This window comes from Drosophila busckii, chromosome 2R (assembly GCF_011750605.1).
Source record: "Drosophila busckii strain San Diego stock center, stock number 13000-0081.31 chromosome 2R, ASM1175060v1, whole genome shotgun sequence".
NCBI lineage: Eukaryota > Metazoa > Arthropoda > Insecta > Diptera > Drosophilidae > Drosophila > Drosophila busckii.
In genome coordinates, this window is record NC_046605.1 from 2,160,337 (window position 1) to 2,179,705 (window position 19,369).

Below are 19,369 nucleotides of genomic sequence, written 5' to 3' on the forward strand. Positions count from 1 at the left end.
GAAGCTTCGAAGCAGTTTATACTAGGAAAGTGTTGAAGTATATTGATTGATTATAGATAAGATATAGCTATTTCGATTTTTTGTGTAAACATTCATTTAGTTTTTATTATTATAATTAATAAGCATAAATTTATGAGTTTACAATTTAATTTGAAACACGCTTTGGACAACATGTTGATTGTTTTATAATGTTTTTAAGTTTTATAGTTTTATCAATTTTATCGTTTGATAAATTTATAATGTCGCTTGTCCATATAGAGCAGTTGCCAAGCGTTCTATGAGTACGAGCCCCTTGTTATGATATTTACTTTATAGTATAATCAATGATAATTAAGACATCGTAAGTTGAATGCAATTAGCGCGAGTATGAACTTTGATAATAAACTAATGCTTAAACTTGTCTTAGTCTCTAATACTTACTAAAGCTATAATTCGTTATTAATTGAGGTATTGATTACTTAATAATGTTTACAGCTTTTTCCCAGCGGCTTTGCTCGACAGCCTAACCATAAGCTATGCTAAAATACCAACGCTTTTACATGTAAGTACAAATGATTCAGAATATTTTATTATAATTTAAGTACATTGAACTAGAATATATAACGTTGATAGAAGGACGGCCATTGAGCCAATATAGAATATGATGGGAATGAAGCAGCAAACTTTTGACTTAGTTCATCGCCTTCGTTCTGAATCCAATGTCCAGAGGCGCCGAATTCATAGCAAGGCACATTAAAGTCACCATTAGACTTCTGCAAAAGGAAAATATCAGTAATATTTGCTGCATAGTTAAGCTTGTAACCATTTACCGTTATATCCAAGTAGAATATCACTGTGGGGTCAACAATGCCCACATTAATCCAAACATGATAGCCCTTTGCTGGTGGTTTCTCCAAATAGTCCAGCGAAAAAGACCAGTTGCTCAATCGGACATCCTCATAGGGCTTCACAAATATGCTCATTTGATGTGGACCCGTTAGATTGAAATAGTATCGCATTGTGGTAGCCGTAGTTAGCGTCTTGTTCAGTAGCGTCAATGTGACTTCGCCCGGGGGTTCAATGGGCTTGTCACGAGGCAAAAATTTACAAGCCTCTTGATGTGTAATATATCTATAATCAAATAATGGCATACCACACATCATATGCTCATTACACCTAGTTTTCATGCTTTGCAACCCAGTAAGGTTTACTCTAGTACCCATCCAGGGACGCTCACCACGTCGATCTAGCAAATTGAACAAATATCCAGACTCATCTTTGCTGAGTGTTCCATCGTATTCGTAGAACTTATTGCGTACTTGCTATGAAGATCCATAACTTTTAGTATGAATTAATAAGTATTATGATTATGATTCTTACCAAGTAGGATACACGTTGTCCACTTGTCTTAGGGCGGTAGGGAAAACCAATTTGAGTGCTGCTGGCCAAATACATTCCCACAGCGCTGATGGCAAACAGGGTAAGGATAACTGTACTTGGACGACGGAAAGTGTTGATCAAAGGTATCTAGAAAGTAATATTAGTTAGTTATTTAGTAAAGCATAATGTATAAATTAAATTCTTACCACAAAACCCAACGAAAGCACAGTGCCTACAGCTACCAAGCCAGCAATCAGCAAATCTGGATTCGATTCGTTAAAAAAGCGACCTTGCATTGGCAACAACACAGCAACAAACGTGTAAATAAGATAGCTGCTATATAGAAAAGGTATGATCTGAATAAACTTCAACACACCGGACCAAGCATAGCCCCGGTCATGCAAAGTAGTAAGCAGATTAAAGGCTAGTGCCAAAATATAGAACAAAAGCGGAATCATTAAGGCGTAAGCGGAACGGAAGCGCAAGTAAGTTAAGCCTCCCATCAGTAGAGCCACGATGATAGCTTGAGCATGTAGAGACAGTTGTAAATGATAAGCACAGTTGATCTTTCCCTGTAAGTTAATGGATTAATAAATTGTAAGTAAATTGTTCAAAGTAATCTTACACCACGTTGGAAATAAAAGTAGATGGTGATCGGCAGGCAAAGTCCAAGCAATGAAGGGCAAACGTATAAGCAAATCAAAAGCCAAGGAGTGCTAAAGTAAGTCAAAGACAAACCAAACATGTCAAAGACATAAGCCACAACTACAGGGAATGCTAGACCCAGCACAAAGCTGACGAGCTGCAGCACCAGCAGAAGGATAAACCAACGTGCCACGTAGGAAGTAGAAACTTCAGACTTGGCAGCCATGCGCCACATAGAAACAAAGACCAGCAGAAAAGTAGCAACAGCGACAGCAAAATTCAAATTTGTGGCGTTAGCAACTGAATAATGGATAAAATAGAGTCCCAAGACATCAAAAAATATTGAATGCTCTCCTTTGTGTGCCTGTGATAAAAGATGAAAAGAAAAGTAAAGGAATACTTTACTAAGCCAAATAAATAAAATCAGAACTCACCCCTATATCACGAAGCTCAGTAGCATTTGACAAGCCACGCACAATGTTCAAAATATTATCACCACTGTTTTGAAAAGATTCTCGCGGTATAATATCAATAACATCATATTTGGTATGATAAACATAACCATTTATAATCTGCGTCATATCCAAACCAGGCATATACTTCTTAAATATGGTAAAGTCTGAGTCGGATGGTATAATGCCAGTTTGAAATAGTTCCTCAGCTAAAGTTGTAGCAAAAGGATGCTTCGCATTTTGCTTGTAGTACTGCAAATCAAAGGCATTGTAAAAAAGTTCGATATTGTTTTGAGATTTATTTATTACCTTAACAAGCCAAGGATGATTAGGACCAGTTTGGAAAAGGACCTCACGTCCTCCACTGCCACCACCTTCAACATTAACTAACGCTCTGTGACGATTAAAATGTAATTAGCAAATCTATTTTAAAACTTAATGAAGAAGAAAATCTTACTTGCAGTTTTTAGCCCATTTATGTTGTGTTATGAAGCCATGAGCAGCTTGCATGGCAATCTCCTCTGCACCATTGAACAGGAATACAATGGGATGCTCAAATCCTTGTCTGGTAGTTGACATCACTCGCAGTACCTCCAGCATAACCGCAACCATAAAGCCAGCATCTCCCGCCGAAGGTGTAGCCGGCTTAGAATCAAAGTGTGTATTCACGAGTAGATAAGAATCGCTTGTGCTATTCTTGAAACTGAACTTGACAGCAATGTTCTGTACACCTTGATAATAACTTGCGGAAGTTTTGTATGGAAAAGAACCGGTGGCTTTTGATAAATCAATTTCAATATCAAAATAATCCTTTAACGAGTTTGCCTTAATGAGCTCCAACTCTTTAAGCAGAAAATTCACAGCATCTACTTCGTTTATCTTGCTGCCAACCATCTTATTGCCCAAATTAGATAAGGTATATAAATTGGCATAGGCACGCTCAGCTATGAAAACATTTTTCTTGGCATCTTCCATAGTATTAGCAGTGGGCAGACGATAGAACAGCGGTATGACTACAGCAAAGAACAAAAGCCCCCAGAAGAGCAGAAAGCCATTGGCAAAGTACCAGGGAACTTTGGCAGCAGGTTGCTGCTTTAACTTTTCTTCTGATGCTTCGAGAGACAGCTCCGATATCTGTATAGTAAGATATAACATAGTTTTTGTGAAAAATAAAGACACTTTTTAGTGTAACGGCTCAAATTAAAGTTAAAATGCCTTACCAGCTGCTCTTTGTCCTCCATTGTATCAAAGTTTGTCTACTCTTGTCTACCAAATATTGTAAACTAAAAAGCTGAACGAACTTATGCGCATTTTATACATGCTTGAATCAAGATAAAAACCATATCATTTGGATAAAGCAGTTTTATGATTACAGTCTCACATATGCGTTGATTGAAGCGCTTGTAAACAATGTTTATAATATCGTCGTCTAAATTTCGATAACATTTTAACCATAAAATTTACTAACTGATAACCAATAATTTGGTTAAGAAGGACCAAATAATTATGTTATAAATATGAAATCATTTTATATTTATTACACAGATAAGTTATGAAATATCATCACTCTTTGCTGACCCCTCAAGCGAGAATATAGATAAAATCCAATAAACCATTTACATATATACGAATTCGATTTCTCTGATCGGATTTCCTCCGTTTGCGTATACAATAGTTTATTCTCTTATACTTAAAGTACACAGAATTAGAATATATAACGTTGATAGAAGGACGGCCATTGAGCCAATATAGAATATGATGGGAATGAAGCAGCAAACTTTTGACTTAGTTCATCGCCTTCGTTCTGAATCCAATGTCCAGAGGCGCCGAATTCATAGCAAGGCACATTAAAGTCACCATTAGACTTCTGCAAAAGGAAAATATTAGTAACATTTGCTGCATAGCTAAGCTTATAAGCATTTACCGTTATATCAAAGGAAAATATCACTACGGGCTCATCAATGCCCACATTAATCCATACATGATAGGCTAAGGGCTTTGCTGGTGGCTTCTCCAAATATTCTAACGAAAAGGACCAATTGCTCAATCGGACATCCTCGTAAGGTTTCACAAATATGCTCATTTGGTGTGGACCCGTTAGATTGAAATAGTAACGCATTGTAGTAGCCGTAGTTAGCGTCTTGTTCAGCAGTGTCAATGTGACTTCGCCCGGGGGCTCAATGGGCTTGTCGCGAGGCAAAAATTTACAAGCTTCTCGATTCATAGCATATCGATAATCAAATAATGGCATACCACACATCATATGCTCATTACATCTAGTTTTCATGCTTTGCAATCCAGTCAGGTTTACCCTAGTGCCTATCCAGGGACGTTCACGACGTCGATCGAGTATATTAAACAGATATCCAGACTCATCTTTACTGAGTGTTCCATCGTATTCGTAAAACTTATTGCGTACTTGCTGTTAAGATCAATAACTTTTAGTAAGAAATAATAAGTATTATGATTAAGTTTCTTACCAAATAAGATACACGTTGTCCACTAGTTTTAGGGCGATAGGGAAAACCAATTTGAGTGCTGCTGGCCAAATACATTCCCACAGCGCTGATGGCAAACAGGGTAATGATAACTGTACTTGGACGACGGAATGTGTTGATCAAAGGTATCTGGAAAAGTATTAGTAGTAACCTCTGCATGATGTAAAATTTTAAAACTTACCACAAATCCCATTGAAAGCACAGTGCCCACAGCTACCAATCCAGCAATAAGCAAATCTGGATTCGATTTGTCAAAGGAGCGCCCTTGCATGGGCGTTAACACAACGACAAATGTGTAGATAAGATAGCTGCAGTAAAGAAAGGGTATAACCTGGAGCAGCTTCACCACAGCGGACCACGCATAACCACAATCATGGAAAGTAGTAAGCAGATTAAAGGCTAATGCCAAGACATAGCACAAAACAGGAATCATGAAGATATAAGCAGAACGGAAACCTAAATAAGTTATGCCTCCCATCAGTAGAGCAAGTATGACAGCTTGAGCATGTAGAGACAATTGTAGATGATAAGCAGCGCTGATCTTTCCCTGTAATTTAATCGATTACTAAGTTGTACGTTATGTCTTGAGAGTAAACTTACACAACGCTGGAAATAGAAGTAGATGGTGATCGGCAGGCAGAGTCCAAGCAATGAGGGGCAAACGTATAAGCAAATCATGAGCCAAGGCGTGCTGAAGTAAGTCAAAGACAAACCAAACATGTCAAAGACATAAGCCACAACTACAGGGAATGCTAGACCCAGCACAAAGCTGACGAGCTGCAGCACCAGCAGAAGCATAAACCAACGAGCCACGTAGGAAGTACAAACTTCGGACTTGGCAGCCATGCGCCACATGGAAATAAAGATGAGCATAATAGCAACAGCAGCAACAGCAAAGTTTAAGTTTTGGCCGTTTGCAGCTGAGTAATGAAAGAAGTAGAGACCCAGAAAATCATAAAATACAGCTTGTCCTTTTGTGTATGCCTATTAAAAAATACATAAAAAATTATATCAAAGAATAGTATATATCTTCGGTTTACTTGCCTGTGTATCGTATAGTTCAGTGGCGTTTGACAAGCCCCGGACAATGCTTAAAATGTTATCACCAGTATTTTGAAGAGATTCACGCGGAATGACATCAATAACATCATACTTGGTATGATAAATATAACCATTTTTGATCTGCCCCATATCCAAACCGGGCATATACTTCTTAAATATGCTAAAGTCTGAGTCGGATGGAATAACTCCAGATTGAAAGATTTCCTCACCCAAAGTTGTTGCAAAAGGATGTTTAGCATTTTTTTTGTAGTACTGTAAGACAGAAGTTGTAACAAATATAAAAATAGTATCTTCTTAAGCTTACCTTTAGAAGCCAAGCATGGTTAGGTCCACTTTGGAAGAGTATTTCACGTCCGCCACTGCCAGCAGCGTCAACATTCACCAACGCTCTGCAAGTTATGTACAGTAAAACAAACTGAAAATCTAAAGAAAGAATAAAAACTTACTTGCAGTTTTTAGCCCATTTATGCTGTGTTATGAAGCCATGAGCAGCTTGCATGGCAATTTCCTCCGCGCCATTGAATAAGAAAACAATGGGATGCTCAAATCCTTGTCTGGTAGTTGACATCACACGCAGTACCTCCAGCATAACCGCAACCATAAAGCCAGCATCTCCCGCAGATGGTGTAGCCGGCTTAGAATCAAAGTGTGTATTCACGAGTAGATAAGAATTGCTTGTGCTATTCTTGAAACTGAATTTGACAGCAATATTTTGTACGCCTTGGTAATAACTTAAGGAAGTTTGGTATGGAAAAGAACCAGTGGCTTTTGATAAATCAATTTCAATATCAAAATAGTCGCTTAAAGAGTTTGCCTTAATAAGCTGCAGCTCTTTAAGCAGAAAATTCACAGCATCTACTTCGTTTATCTTGCTGCCAACCATCTTATTGCCCAAATTAGATAAGGTATATAAATTGGCATAGGCACGCTCAGCAATGAAAACATTTTTCTTGGCATCTTCCATAGTATTAGCAGTGGGCAGGCGATTGAAAAGCGGTATGACTACAGCAAAGAACAAAAGCCCCCAGAAGAGCAGAAAGCCATTGGCATAGCACCAGGGAACTTTGGCAGCGGGTGGCTGCCGTAGCTTTTTTGCTGATGCTTCGGGAGCCAGCTCCGAAATCTGTAGGATATTATATAACATAGCTTATAGCAGATATATTAAAATCTGACTGCCTTACCAGCTGCTCGTTGTCTCCCATCGTAATTGAAGGTTAGCTCTCATCAACTAAAAAACTTAAACTAAAAAGCTGAGCGCACTTTTGCTCATTTTATACATGCATGAATCAAGATAAAAACCATATCTTTGTAATAAAGCAGCTTTATGACTACAGTTTCAGAAATGGATTGCATGAAGCGCTTGTAAAAAATTATCATAATTTTGGCGTTTAAATTTCGATACCAGTTGAACCATAAAATTTCTACTTGATAACAAATAATTTGGCGAAAGTTTAATTAAGTTATAAATATGAAATCATTGTATATTTCTTGCACAGATTCGTATATAATTTACAATTAGTTTCGCATAACAGCTTAAGGACTATAATTAGTAAACAATTAGCTTTAGATTTAAAAATACCAGCTCTCATAGGTGCCCACCCAAGCCTGTATATAGGTGTAATCCGGAAAACTATTGATGTGTGCATTGAAACCCTCTGATCTGCTTACGTCCTGATGCACCCAGTGACCACCAATGCCAATCTCCAAAGTGGGCGTGTCAAATGAAGTCTTCTTCTAAAAGCAAAGTGTTGTTAAGTATTGTATAGAAAGAAACGTTGTTAAGATACAAACCTCAACATCTATGCTAAACTCAAGTGCACTTTTATCTATGCCATAGGAGAAGTAAATAAAATAAGGCGGCTCCTCATTTCTTTTTATCAACGTTTCATTAAATGACCAGTCCAATATCTTAGCTTCGTTTTTAACATTAACAAAGATGGTCATATGGTCAGGTCCCACCAAAGAGAAATTAAATCTTCGCTGTGTATCATCAGCCAACTCTTGGGTCTCTGTCAGTGTTAAGGCTGGATGTGCATCAGGTAATTGCGGCTGCTCCTTGACGGGTATCCAGAGACTATATTCGCGAGCCTTGTGCCAACGATGATTATAAAGCGGCATGCCACAAAACATTTCTTCATCGCAAAACTCGCTGACTTTATGTATATCACCCAAAACTTTCAAATCGTCTGTGAAGCAAATACAAATTGTAAGTAAAGAGCAGTTTAATGGTATTAAATAGACTTGCCAAGGGCGATGTTGAATCTGCGATCTTGTGGATAGATATAAAGACCACTCTCATCTAGACGTACGGTACCATCTGCATTATGAAGTCGACGATGTGCATGCTAAGAAGTAAAATAATGAGATTTAGTAGCTGCTGGTATTACTTAATGAATGCACTACTTACAATAAGCGCATAACGTTGCGTAGAAGTTTTTGGTCGATATGGAAAGCCAGCACTTGTGACGCCAATGATGATAAAGAGTATAGTGCCGGCTAAGAAGCAAAGCACAATGGTGCGTGTTTTACGGAAGAACATAATCAATGGTACCTTAGGATAAAGAAAGGAGCGTATGGAATAACCTAAAATGGAATACAATTCAATTGAACTTACAATAAAGCCAGCAAACATTAAGGAGAATAGCCAGACCAACAAAGCAATGCCTAGGTCTGGATTACTGGACGAACCCGAACGTCCCTGCATGGGTATTAAAGTCATAAGAGCTGCAGTACAAACATAGGTGAAGTAGGTGAAAGGCAAAATCTGACAGATCATGACAGCAATGGCAAACCAATAAGCTAAGAAAGTGAAAAGGTAAATGTAAATTAATGGAATGCAATGGAAATATAAAAACTTACCCTTGCGATGCCATTTGGTAACCAAGTTAATGATCAACGCTACAATATCGAACAATACAGCCAGCATTATAATATAGGCTGAACGTATAGCTAGTCCGGTCATGGTAAACATCAATATAATGAGACAGACACAATGTGAGTGCATGAAGAGCTGTATGCGAAAACCCAGCGCTAAAGCATCTTGCTTGGTCCGCTCCAAATATATAGCAGGCAGTATGCTCATGCCAAAGATAATGGGGAATACATAGAGACCAATAATCATCCACATTTGTGTAAACCAGCTAAGTGAACGTTCCACACCATCCATAAAGACAGCCACGAGCAAAGTGAGACCGCAAGCCAAAGCCAAAGAGACCAACTGTATGCCGAATATAATACCAAAGCGCAGCAGCACGCCCTTTAAGCTGCAGCCCGAACGCACAGACATGAAGTAGAGAGAGATGCCAATGGCTAGAAGAGCCAAAACGCCCACAACCACATTAACAATTATGTTGGTGGTTTCGGTGTAGAAAATAATGAACCAGCCCAGAAAGTCGTAGAACACATTGTGACCTTCAGCATGTGCCTGCAAAGCAAATAAAATAAATTACAAATGTGTACTGCTAGTTAAGGTGAACTACTTACAGCCGTATCGTCCAGCTCCGGTGCATTGCCAAACGCTCTAGCCAAAGCCAAAACATTATCGCCCGTATGTTGAAAGCTGGCGCGTGGAAAAACATTTACACGATCAAACTTTGTATGATAGACATAGCCATTGAAGATGTAAGCCATATCCAGACCAGGTACACCGCCATAGTCACGAAAGATGCGAAAATCTGTGTCGGAGGGTATGAGACCAGCTTGGAACATTTCCTCGCCCAGTGTGTTGGCAAAAGGATGCGGCACTTGGCGATAATAGTTCATAAGCCAGGGATGATTGGGACCAGATTGAAAAAGAATTTCGCGACCACCGCTGCCAGCTGAATCTAAATTGATGAGTGCTCTATATAAAGTTAAGGCAAGAGGGTTAAGAGTTGTTTTAATTATGAAGTGGGTAACCTACTTGCATTGCTTGGCCCACTTGTGTTGCGTTATAAACGCATGCGAAGCCTGCAGCGGATTCTCCTCAGCGCCATTGAATAGAAATATAATGGGATGCGCTAGCGGCTCATTGGTTTTGGCCAAGACGCGCATCACCTCCAGCATTGTGGCTACCATAGAGCCATCATCACCTGCACCCGGACTGCCAGGCACAGAATCATAATGACAATTGATTAGCAACGCGTTCTCATTGCTGTTGCCCTTCTCGCTCAGCTTAACGACCACATTCTGAATGCCTTGATACATATTCACCATAGACCAATGCATATATGCGCCTGTGGCTTGCTGCACATCAATCTCGATTTCGAAACGTGCATGCGCCTCCGCCTGTACTTTGGCCACTTCGTCGCGTAGGAATTGTACAGTGGTTACCTCATTGGCCACACTGCCCACCACACGTGGACCAATGCGTGTCAGCTCAATCAGCGTATCCTCAGCACGTTGTGCAATGAAATCACGTGGCCGAGCCGCTTCATCGGTACGCGTCAAAGCCTGCGGCATATGATTGATTTGTGTATTGACCAGCGTCAGATAGATGACAAACCAGAAGCCGAAGAAGGCGGGCGCATAATACCATTGCAGCTTCTTTGGCACCTCAAAGTCCACATCAAGGTGATACTTGGAATTGAACTGCAATTGAAAAATTTACAGTGGTTAAGCTTTATCTTATCATTGGGGGCTTGTGCATGCATCACTGATTGCCTGCAATGTCAGGGCTAATTAAATTAAACAACCCCTTTCGTTTATCAGCAGCAGCAACAATAGCTCTCGGATTATATGCCCATGTGGCAACAAAGCAGCAAGTTGAACGCTCCCTTTTGCGATAAGCCACGTTGCAAAAAGACTAAAGCATTTCAATTGCCTGGCATTGAAGCATGTCGCGTGTGCTGCTACATGATTCATTTGGCAGCAACAGGCGCCATAAATCCATAAAAAATTATAAAGCCATAGGAAAATAACTTGCTTAGACTAGAAAAAATTTGCAAACGGCTACTTTGATGTGCCATATCAGTTGTATATATATAGTAATACGTTTTTTTTTCGGCATGATTAGACAGAAGCACTTCAATTAACACTCAATTAGTTGATAAGCTGTATGGGGTCTGCCCACTAAGATCAGCCACAAGTCGAAAACGTGCTAAACTTTTTTATTTTTAGACTCTTTAAAAAAAGTACAGTAGTCTTATGGTTTAATTGAAATCAGCAAAGTTGATAAGGCCAATTGTCGAATTTTAGATTATACAGACGCGTATAGAGTCCAACACTGTCGGCTATGCTTTACGCAATCATAAAGTTAGAATTATTAATCAATTGTGCAAATATTATTTCTAATGCGGCACACTTATGCATATTTCTAGCAATTAAGCATTTCCTTTTGCACTTCACTTTGGCATTTTTATATGCTAAACGTCCTTGCCTTTATAGCTTTGTTGCATTTTTAGTATTTTAGTATTTTTATGCAATACTTAATATCCATCATTTGTGCTTTACATGTTATTTTTAATTAATTAAAATAAAGTAGCAAACATTAGTTTATTATTTTAGGTTTTGCATTTTTTTTTAGTTTTTAGCTCTTTATTATAAAATAAAAAATGCATAAATAATTTATTTGCAATTTAATTTTTTTCTCATTTTTAAATTAGTTATTTAATAAATTTATTTGGCTTATAGGCTTGGAGTCCTTTGTACATTATGCACTATTAGTCCAATTGTTATTTTATTTAGTATTTTAATTTTATTTTAAATATTGATTTGGGTTATAGCACATTAAAAAGTTAAGCAACTTGTGTTACATATTTTTATGTCTATTGAAACATTTTCGTTAAATTGTAATCCATAAAGTTAAATACGTACACCCATGTTGATCTTAAGCTTTCAAGGACCGCTTGCTTTTTTTTTGAAATTTTCACCACGCGCCACACTGTGCACAGTTGATATTTAATCCTGCTGTGCCAGGATACCAATACCCAAAATTCGCGTAACTATTTTGGTATCGATCTCGACGTCCAACACTCGACACTACCACCGTACAATTGGTTGGTTTACCGTAATGTTGTAGCTCTTTAAGCATTAACCAAGACCGAAACAACAACAGAATATCATAAAGTTATACGTTTCTGGTATTTTTCGATATCTTATTCAGCTGATACGATAAACAAGCGCAATTATTAGACGTTTAAATGCCGAACACTGGTGACTGATTTTTGTCTTATTGGATGTTTTTATTGCTAGTTACTTATTGTTAGTGCTATACACATATAGTGTATATAGCCCCCGCGACAACTGTGTAGTAGTCACGTTTATGGCACTTTGTGCTTGTTTTTAAGCAATTTTTTTATCTTTATGATGGAGAAATGTCATATTTTCTAAAGCAATTTTTTTGTTTTTAGTTTATTTTTAAGCAATTGCTGGCGGCATTTCAGACTTAGAAGTTGCTATAAACGTCACGAGTTTGGAATTCTTGCAGAGACGTTTTCCTGTTAAACGATCTCACTAGCTCTGGGTATACCAACTGACTGATTGTCGAGACCCAGCCTATCTAGCCAGCTACAGTTGCCACGCCTCCACTTTGTCTGTTTGCTAATTAATTTCAGCATTTGTGTTGTCTGCTTGTATTTTTTTTTTTTCAGTTTCAGTTTTTTATGTGTCATTTCTGTGCTTTTGTTTACCTACATATATACTTGTATTATCTTGCATCTCTGTCGCACTTTGCAAATTCTCGCTACCGAGATTTCGGGGTGGGCATCGAAATTCGCTTGTTTTCATTTGTTTTGCATTCACTTGTTGCATGAGTTACACTTGAATGCGCTCAAACGTTGGGGAAATTAAATCGTCGCATATTGAATCCAAAATAAAATTAATGTCAACTATTTTTGCGCTCGACTGCACTATGTTAGTAACACGGACAAATATATAAACATACATTACAGTAATGTAGAAATTAGGTTACAATTGTTTAACACAACATTAGTTAATGCATAAAAGAATTTATGTAGCAAGCGTAAAATGCACAATTCCCACAATGTTGTAATTTCAATTGAATTTGTATTTTGATATCGCGAGCATGCACCAAATATTTATTTTGTTTACACTTAAGACATGCGCGGCAACTCAAGTGCACAACATAATAAAAGCTTAAGCAAAATCTCAACAATACAAACTATAAATGGAACTTAACCCTAAGTGGCCTGATACTTAGCTGGGTGCAACTTAATCCCACAGGTATTCGAGCACTAAGCGGCTTATCTAAACGATTAACGATTAATTATTGATGAAGTCACGTCTTATCAGCAAAGTTTTTATTCATGCTTAGCTAGTATCCAGGCACTTGAGCTCACTGATATGGCATAATGACTGGCTGCAATATTTCGCAGAAACAATTTTAAATATAAAAAGTTTGAGTAACAAAGCAGTTTACATTGTTCCAAGAACAAGAAACAAAATTAGTTTTCTTTAATTAGTGCGAATTGCAATCTACAAATTTTATATAATACACAAATTTATGTATAGCTACCGTTATTGATTATAAATTCTTTTAATGCGCGTATCAGCTGTATAATTCGATAATAAGCTTCATAAAATTGGCTTAGTTTAAAATTTGATACATACTATACTCAGAATTAAAATGCCGTTGCTTAGTATTTTTCCACTTTAGTTGGCCTGCGGTGGGCGCTAGTTAAAGTTGAGCGCAGTCTGAAAGCAATAGGATTATCACCTGATCTCTTTTAACAGTGAGCGGCAAGTGAGTGCAGCTCTCTCATTTATGTTAAGCAGTCTGAGACTGAGCTGTCTGCACTTGATTACGTTTTTCGCTGCCGCCAGGAGCGCAGCAGTGCATGAGAGCGAAAGCGAGAACGTACGCTGTTGCTCTCTTGCGCTCCTGGCGGCGAAGCAGCGAAGAACGTCAAGTGCAGACAGCAGCACTCAGTTCAGTTCTTTTTTGATCGTCGCAGGCAATGGTCGTCTGGTCTGCCCACGCGCGTGTGTTTGTGCTCATTGTTTGTTTGTCAGCTGTTTAAGTTGGCACATGTTGCACGCATTTTTGTCATCGCATTAAATTTTTGAAAAATATACTTTTTTGTATATGCGCGTTTATTTTTGGCCACATATGTGCCTCATAAAAGTGTTTTAAATAAATAAAAACTGTGCCAGCTAATTGTGTGAGTGTGTGAAAAATCAAATGAAACAAAATCTTTAACAGAAAAGTTTGTGTGGGGCTTCTGCGCCGGCGTGTATGTAACCGCAGCCGCCGCCGCAACTTCCTTTTGACTTTGAGTTTCAGTTTGAGTGTGTGGCAAGTTGCAGGGCAGGTTATTGACCGTCGGCGTCTTGTTGCATACAAATGAATATTTTGTTGCACACACGCCTTCCAATTGGAGAAGATCAAGATCCAAACAAACATGCTTTCTATTCTTCAGCATTATCATCGTTTGTTTGTGTTGCTTTTCTTGTCACACTCGATTGACGCTAACGCCGACGCCGCCGCCGCCGCCTCATTGACTGCTTAGGCCAGCTGCTATAAATAGAAAATCCCTTGTTATGCATTTTGTTCTTGTTTATTATTTGTTTTTTTGTCTTGTGTGGGCATGCACTTTGTACACACACACCAACAAACATGCTACATTAGTATTTGTTTACGATTTACAACGCGACATTGACTGATAACATGCACTTGCATGCAAAAATAACTTCCCGTTAACTTTGCTCTGTCTGCTCTACTTACGTTTAATCGCTTTGACCTGCGGTTCACTGCTGCGACTTCATAATTGGGTCGTAGTCGCAGCAGCGTTCCCAATTGCGTATGCATTTAATTAAAATTGTTACAAACGCTCATCACTTTTGCTTTTACTTAATACAAATTTGCAATTTGGCTACATTGGCATTTAGCTATTTAAATTTAGCTTTTAGCTTGCAATTTCACAAAGGGTATATTGCTGCTGAAATTAAAACAATGCAGCTATTCAATTCTAAACATTCTGAGTATTTAAGCTGCGCAGCTGCCTTGCATCATCTTTTGCATATTTGTTTTCTTTTGCTCTTTCGCCTGCTCAGCACTTGCCAAGACGAACACGTGCTCAAAGCAAATTGCGCTTACAAGTTTTACTCTCTCAGCAGCAGCGCAGTTCAAAGTCAAGCTTTTACCGTTATTCTACGCTTTACAGGGTATGCTTGCAAACTGTTATATTTTCACATTTGTTTAGCAGATCATTAAACTTGAATATTATAGCATTAGGCCAGCTATAAATAAAAGCAAAAATAATGCCAGAATATTTACACAAGAGAATTTTGTCTCATTAAATTTAGGTTACGCTGGCTTTTGAAAAATTTAACAACACATTTTTGTGCATGCAAAAGGGAAATCAATTTAATGTTTTCTTAATTATTTTTCATGCATATGAGCTAATCATTAGGCTAAAAGTTGCTGCTGACGTCGTTTTACTTTTTGAGGTATAACACATGTTTTTCTTTTGCAAATATATGTGTCAAGATCAGCATAGGAAATAAACATTAAATACGAAAATTAAAACTACAAATCAAACAATAAATAGGAAATTGAAAATATTTTTGTTTTTGTAAATAAAAGCAACTGTCAGCCTTTTTTTGCCAGTGTACTGTTGATATGTAGCTATTAATATGTCAGCATATGAGCTAATGAATGATTGCATAGCCAAAAATGTAAAATTTTTGTTACAACAAACTGCATACATATATTTTTTTGAAAACTTAGAATGCCACACTTTTCGTATGCTATATAATCTCTAACAACTTGACGCCCACTTCAAAAGATAAAGCACTTGAGACCACTTCAAAAATACATACAAACATATTAACAGCTACTTATATACACATGCATATTATATTAATTTGTATGCGTGTATACATTTTGGTTAAACTGTAGTAAACTTTATCAATGAGCTTAACAGTTTAATCGATGCTGTTAACTTCCGCAATCATGTTGATTAGCGCTGACTGGCCGCTCTGTGTTTTTCATTTGTCATGCCTTTGGCATGCTTGACACTTAATTCTTTTAATTAATGCATAAATTTTATTTATCATTGCAGCTTGCACAATGAATGCCAAATATGAGAACATGAAAATTATATATAATCGCAGTAAACTTGGCTGGTATTGGGCACCACTGTTTATAGCCTTCTGGCTGGTGCTCTTCTACTTGGTGGTGGTGCCCAGTTTTCATTATATGCCACCGCTGAAAACGCAGCAGGATGAGCTCAAACAGCCAGGACAATTCATAGGCGAACGTGCCGAGAGCACGCTGCTGCGTCTCTCCAAGATTGGGCCCAAGGTGGTGGGCAGTGCGGCCAACGAGCAAACTGCAGTGCAATTGCTGCTCGGCGAGATTAATGATATTATCCGCATGTCACGCGATGATCTTTATGATATTGAAAAGGATGTGCAAATAGCTTCGGGTAATTATTTGCTCTGGTCCATGGTGAATGTTTACCAGAGCGTGCAGAATGTGGTGGTCAAGCTAACACCCAAAAATACAAGCAGCGAAGCAGCGCTGCTTATCAATAGTCACTTTGATACGGTACCAGCCAGCTCCGGAGCTGGAGATTCGGGCATGATGTGTGTTCTTATGCTGGAGGTGCTGCGAGTTATAAGCAAATATGAAACGCCGCTAACACATTCGCTCATATTTCTGTTCAATGGCGCTGAGGAGAATCCGCTGCAGGGCTCGCATGCGTTCATTACGCAGCATCCCTGGGCCAAGAATGTGCGGTAAGTTGGCTATAGACTAACTAAAAATTAAACAAAGCATTTATATTATATAAACTCTTAGCGCTGTTGTTAACTTGGACTCAGCTGGCAGCGGCGGACGCGAAATACTTTTTCAATCTGGACCCGATCATCCTTGGCTCATGAAGGTTTGCTGCTAAATTTGTCTTACATTAACAATAATTAACTTATTCGTTGCTTTTAGTATTATGGCGCTCATGCGCTGCATCCGTTTGCCTCCACCATTGGCGAAGAGCTATTCCAAAATGGTTTTATACCCTCTGAAACAGATTTTCGCATATTTCGCGACTTTGGTCATATACCTGGTAAGACAATGCAGTCGATATAACAAATTTAGCTATACTAATTTGTTTTTATAGGTTTGGATATGGCGCACACTCTAAATGGCTATGTTTATCATACAAAATACGATCGTTTTAATATTATACCACGTCGCACCTATCAGCTTACTGGTGATAATATGCTAAACATTATAAAAGCGCTTGGCAATGCACCCGAACTGGAAAATCCTGATGTAAGTCACTAATATAAAAATTTAGCTTAAACTTAATGTATGCATTTTTATAGAAATACGCTGAAGGCCACATGATCTATTTCGATGTGCTGGGCTGGTTCTTTATATATTATCCCGAGTCAGTGGGCGTTATTATAAACATTTGCGTCTGCGTGCTTGTGTTGATTACCATTGTGGCTTATATCTGGAGCATGGCTAGTAACACGGGCATGTTTAGACGTCGCATATTTGCCAAATTTGCCATTTTAGCTGCGCTACAGCTGGCAAGCGTTTGTCTTTGCATTGGTCTGGTTGTCTCCATAGTATTCTTTTTGGATGGCCTTGGTTTGTCGATGTCCTGGTTCTCAAATGTCTGGATGGTATTTGGCTTGTACTTTTGTCCTATGTTCTTTGGTTTGGGCATATTGCCAGCTATTTACTTTAGTCGCACCAAGGAGGTAAGTTTATGAAAGAAAACTTAACGCATATATTATTAATTGTTTCTTTATTTTGCAGCATGGTTTACCTTTGGGCTATGGCATACAGCTGCTAATGCATTCGCATTGTTTAATACTGACTGTGATTACCATATTGATGATTTCTTATAATATACGCTCGGCTTTTATACTGCTTATATGCATTGCCTTCTATACGCTGTCCGTCTTGCTTAACATGGCTACCTGTGCTCATAAAACAAGTAAGTGCTACTTATTTAATATTTAATTATTTTATATTTATACTTTCTTTTTGCTTTGCAGACTTTCTTTGGCTTATTTTGCACTGTCTTTGCCAAATATTGCCCTTTATGTTCTACACCTATTGCTGCTATGCTTTCTATGTCGTCTTTGTGCCCATGCAGGGACGTGAGGGTGGCAGCAATCCGGAATTACTCATTGGCGGCTTTACGGCTATAATGTGCTTACTCTTCTCGCCATTTTTAATACCTCTACTGTGTCTCTTCCGCAAATCCAAGACTCTTATATCACTCTTTGGCATCTGCACTGCAGTATTTTTAATATTAGCTGCTACACCAGTTGGTTTTCCCTATGTGGAAAAAACAGCAACGCAACGTTACTTTGCTGTGGTAAGCTTAACTTTATAAAGTTGCATATTTTTTTACTTTTATTTACACTCTTTTTATATACACAGCACACTTTACGCACCTTTCACAATGCTGATGCTGCTAGCACAATAAATCGCACAGACTCGGGTTACTATGTATTCCCTGTAGATCGTCATTACGATTCAGTGGACAGCGTGCTCTTTGATGGCACCAACTACACCAAGGCAGATCGTAGTGACTGCAACACAGAACTTATGTGTGGTTTTCCTATTTATAGCACACGCTGGCTTAAAGCAATGTAAGCAGTCGAACGCTTAACTTGAAAACAGCTGCTAATTTATTTTTCATTTACAGGGATAACAGCTATTGGGTACCTGGGCCTGCACCCAACAAAGATCATCTGCCCAAAGTGCGCATTATAAGCAAGGAGAGCACTTCATTTAACAATATTATTTTCACCTTGGAGGTATCCGGACCCGATCACATAAGCATCTTTATAGAACCCTCAGCAGATGCTATGCTTGTGGATTGGTCGTTTACCAAAGAACCCTTGGAAAAGAAACTTAAGCCGCCATACTATATTTACTGGGGTTATGCTTTGGATCCCACACCGCTGCGTTTTAATCTAGAATTCGAGGTTAGTGCGCAACTTTATGCTGCTAAAAATTATATATAACATTATGTATTTATTATCAACAGCATGACAGCGATAATTGGTCAGGCTCCACATTCAAAATTGCCATAATGGGTCATAGAATACATGACGACATGTTTATCAAGGAAGATTTTCGTGAATTTATATCCAAATTTCCAAGCTGGACGCATGTTAATGCTTGGATTGGTTCCTACAGCAGCTGGCAGTTCTAAAAGAACTTATCTGTGTGACCCTAACTCTATATATATACGATATTATAAAACAAACACTACTCATAATTCAAATGTTGCCATAACATCTGAACTGTTGTTAAGTTTTCATCATCATCATAACATCAAACATAACAAACATCATTTTAACATCAAACGCATGCACATCTCGTCGTATTATGCACAAAATTTAAACGAACAAATTTTATTTAAATTAAAAACGGATATTTAGTAT

At 38.2% G+C, this 19,369-nt stretch overlaps 4 protein-coding genes across 5 annotated transcripts; 1 reads left to right on the forward strand and 3 right to left on the reverse strand.

Annotated features, from left to right (window-relative positions):
* Positions 1 to 590: 590 nt before the first annotated feature.
* On the reverse strand, positions 591 to 3,697 carry LOC108594924 (endoplasmic reticulum metallopeptidase 1-like). Its single transcript, XM_017980060.1, has 9 exons — positions 3,677 to 3,697; positions 2,914 to 3,590; positions 2,766 to 2,850; positions 2,439 to 2,708; positions 1,985 to 2,368; positions 1,566 to 1,931; positions 1,360 to 1,506; positions 810 to 1,301; positions 591 to 752 (listed from the first exon to the last, which is right to left on the reverse strand). The coding sequence occupies exons 1-9, from the start codon at positions 3,695 to 3,697 to the stop codon at positions 591 to 593; spliced, it is 2,604 nt and encodes an 867-aa protein (XP_017835549.1).
* Positions 3,698 to 4,161: 464 nt separating this feature from the next.
* LOC108594925 (endoplasmic reticulum metallopeptidase 1-like) lies at positions 4,162 to 7,218 on the reverse strand. Its single transcript, XM_033293235.1, has 10 exons — positions 7,198 to 7,218; positions 6,867 to 7,139; positions 6,463 to 6,650; positions 6,321 to 6,405; positions 5,995 to 6,268; positions 5,555 to 5,874; positions 5,136 to 5,501; positions 4,937 to 5,083; positions 4,381 to 4,878; positions 4,162 to 4,323 (listed from the first exon to the last, which is right to left on the reverse strand). The coding sequence occupies exons 1-10, from the start codon at positions 7,216 to 7,218 to the stop codon at positions 4,162 to 4,164; spliced, it is 2,334 nt and encodes a 777-aa protein (XP_033149126.1).
* A 280-nt stretch (positions 7,219 to 7,498) lies between these two features.
* Positions 7,499 to 12,299, reverse strand: LOC108595900 (endoplasmic reticulum metallopeptidase 1). 2 transcript variants are annotated; one of them, XM_017981191.1, is made up of 9 exons: positions 11,810 to 12,299; positions 9,918 to 10,585; positions 9,500 to 9,857; positions 8,876 to 9,440; positions 8,631 to 8,815; positions 8,424 to 8,567; positions 8,262 to 8,361; positions 7,808 to 8,202; positions 7,499 to 7,747 (listed from the first exon to the last, which is right to left on the reverse strand). In XM_017981191.1, exons 1-9 carry the CDS (start codon positions 11,813 to 11,815, stop codon positions 7,586 to 7,588), a joined length of 2,583 nt encoding a protein of 860 aa, XP_017836680.1. In that variant the 5' UTR covers positions 11,816 to 12,299; the 3' UTR covers positions 7,499 to 7,585. The 2 variants fall into 2 exon arrangements, with proteins under 2 accessions (XP_017836680.1, XP_017836679.1); XM_017981190.1 differs by having other exon boundaries at positions 7,499 to 7,750.
* Positions 12,300 to 13,909: 1,610 nt separating this feature from the next.
* On the forward strand, positions 13,910 to 19,355 carry LOC108595899 (endoplasmic reticulum metallopeptidase 1). Its single transcript, XM_017981188.1, has 11 exons — positions 13,910 to 14,115; positions 16,018 to 16,696; positions 16,758 to 16,842; positions 16,899 to 17,019; positions 17,074 to 17,228; positions 17,282 to 17,665; positions 17,724 to 17,904; positions 17,966 to 18,291; positions 18,357 to 18,568; positions 18,625 to 18,907; positions 18,970 to 19,355. The coding sequence occupies exons 2-11, from the start codon at positions 16,026 to 16,028 to the stop codon at positions 19,135 to 19,137; spliced, it is 2,586 nt and encodes an 861-aa protein (XP_017836677.1). The 5' UTR covers positions 13,910 to 14,115; positions 16,018 to 16,025; the 3' UTR covers positions 19,138 to 19,355.
* The last annotated feature ends 14 nt before the right edge of the window (positions 19,356 to 19,369 follow it).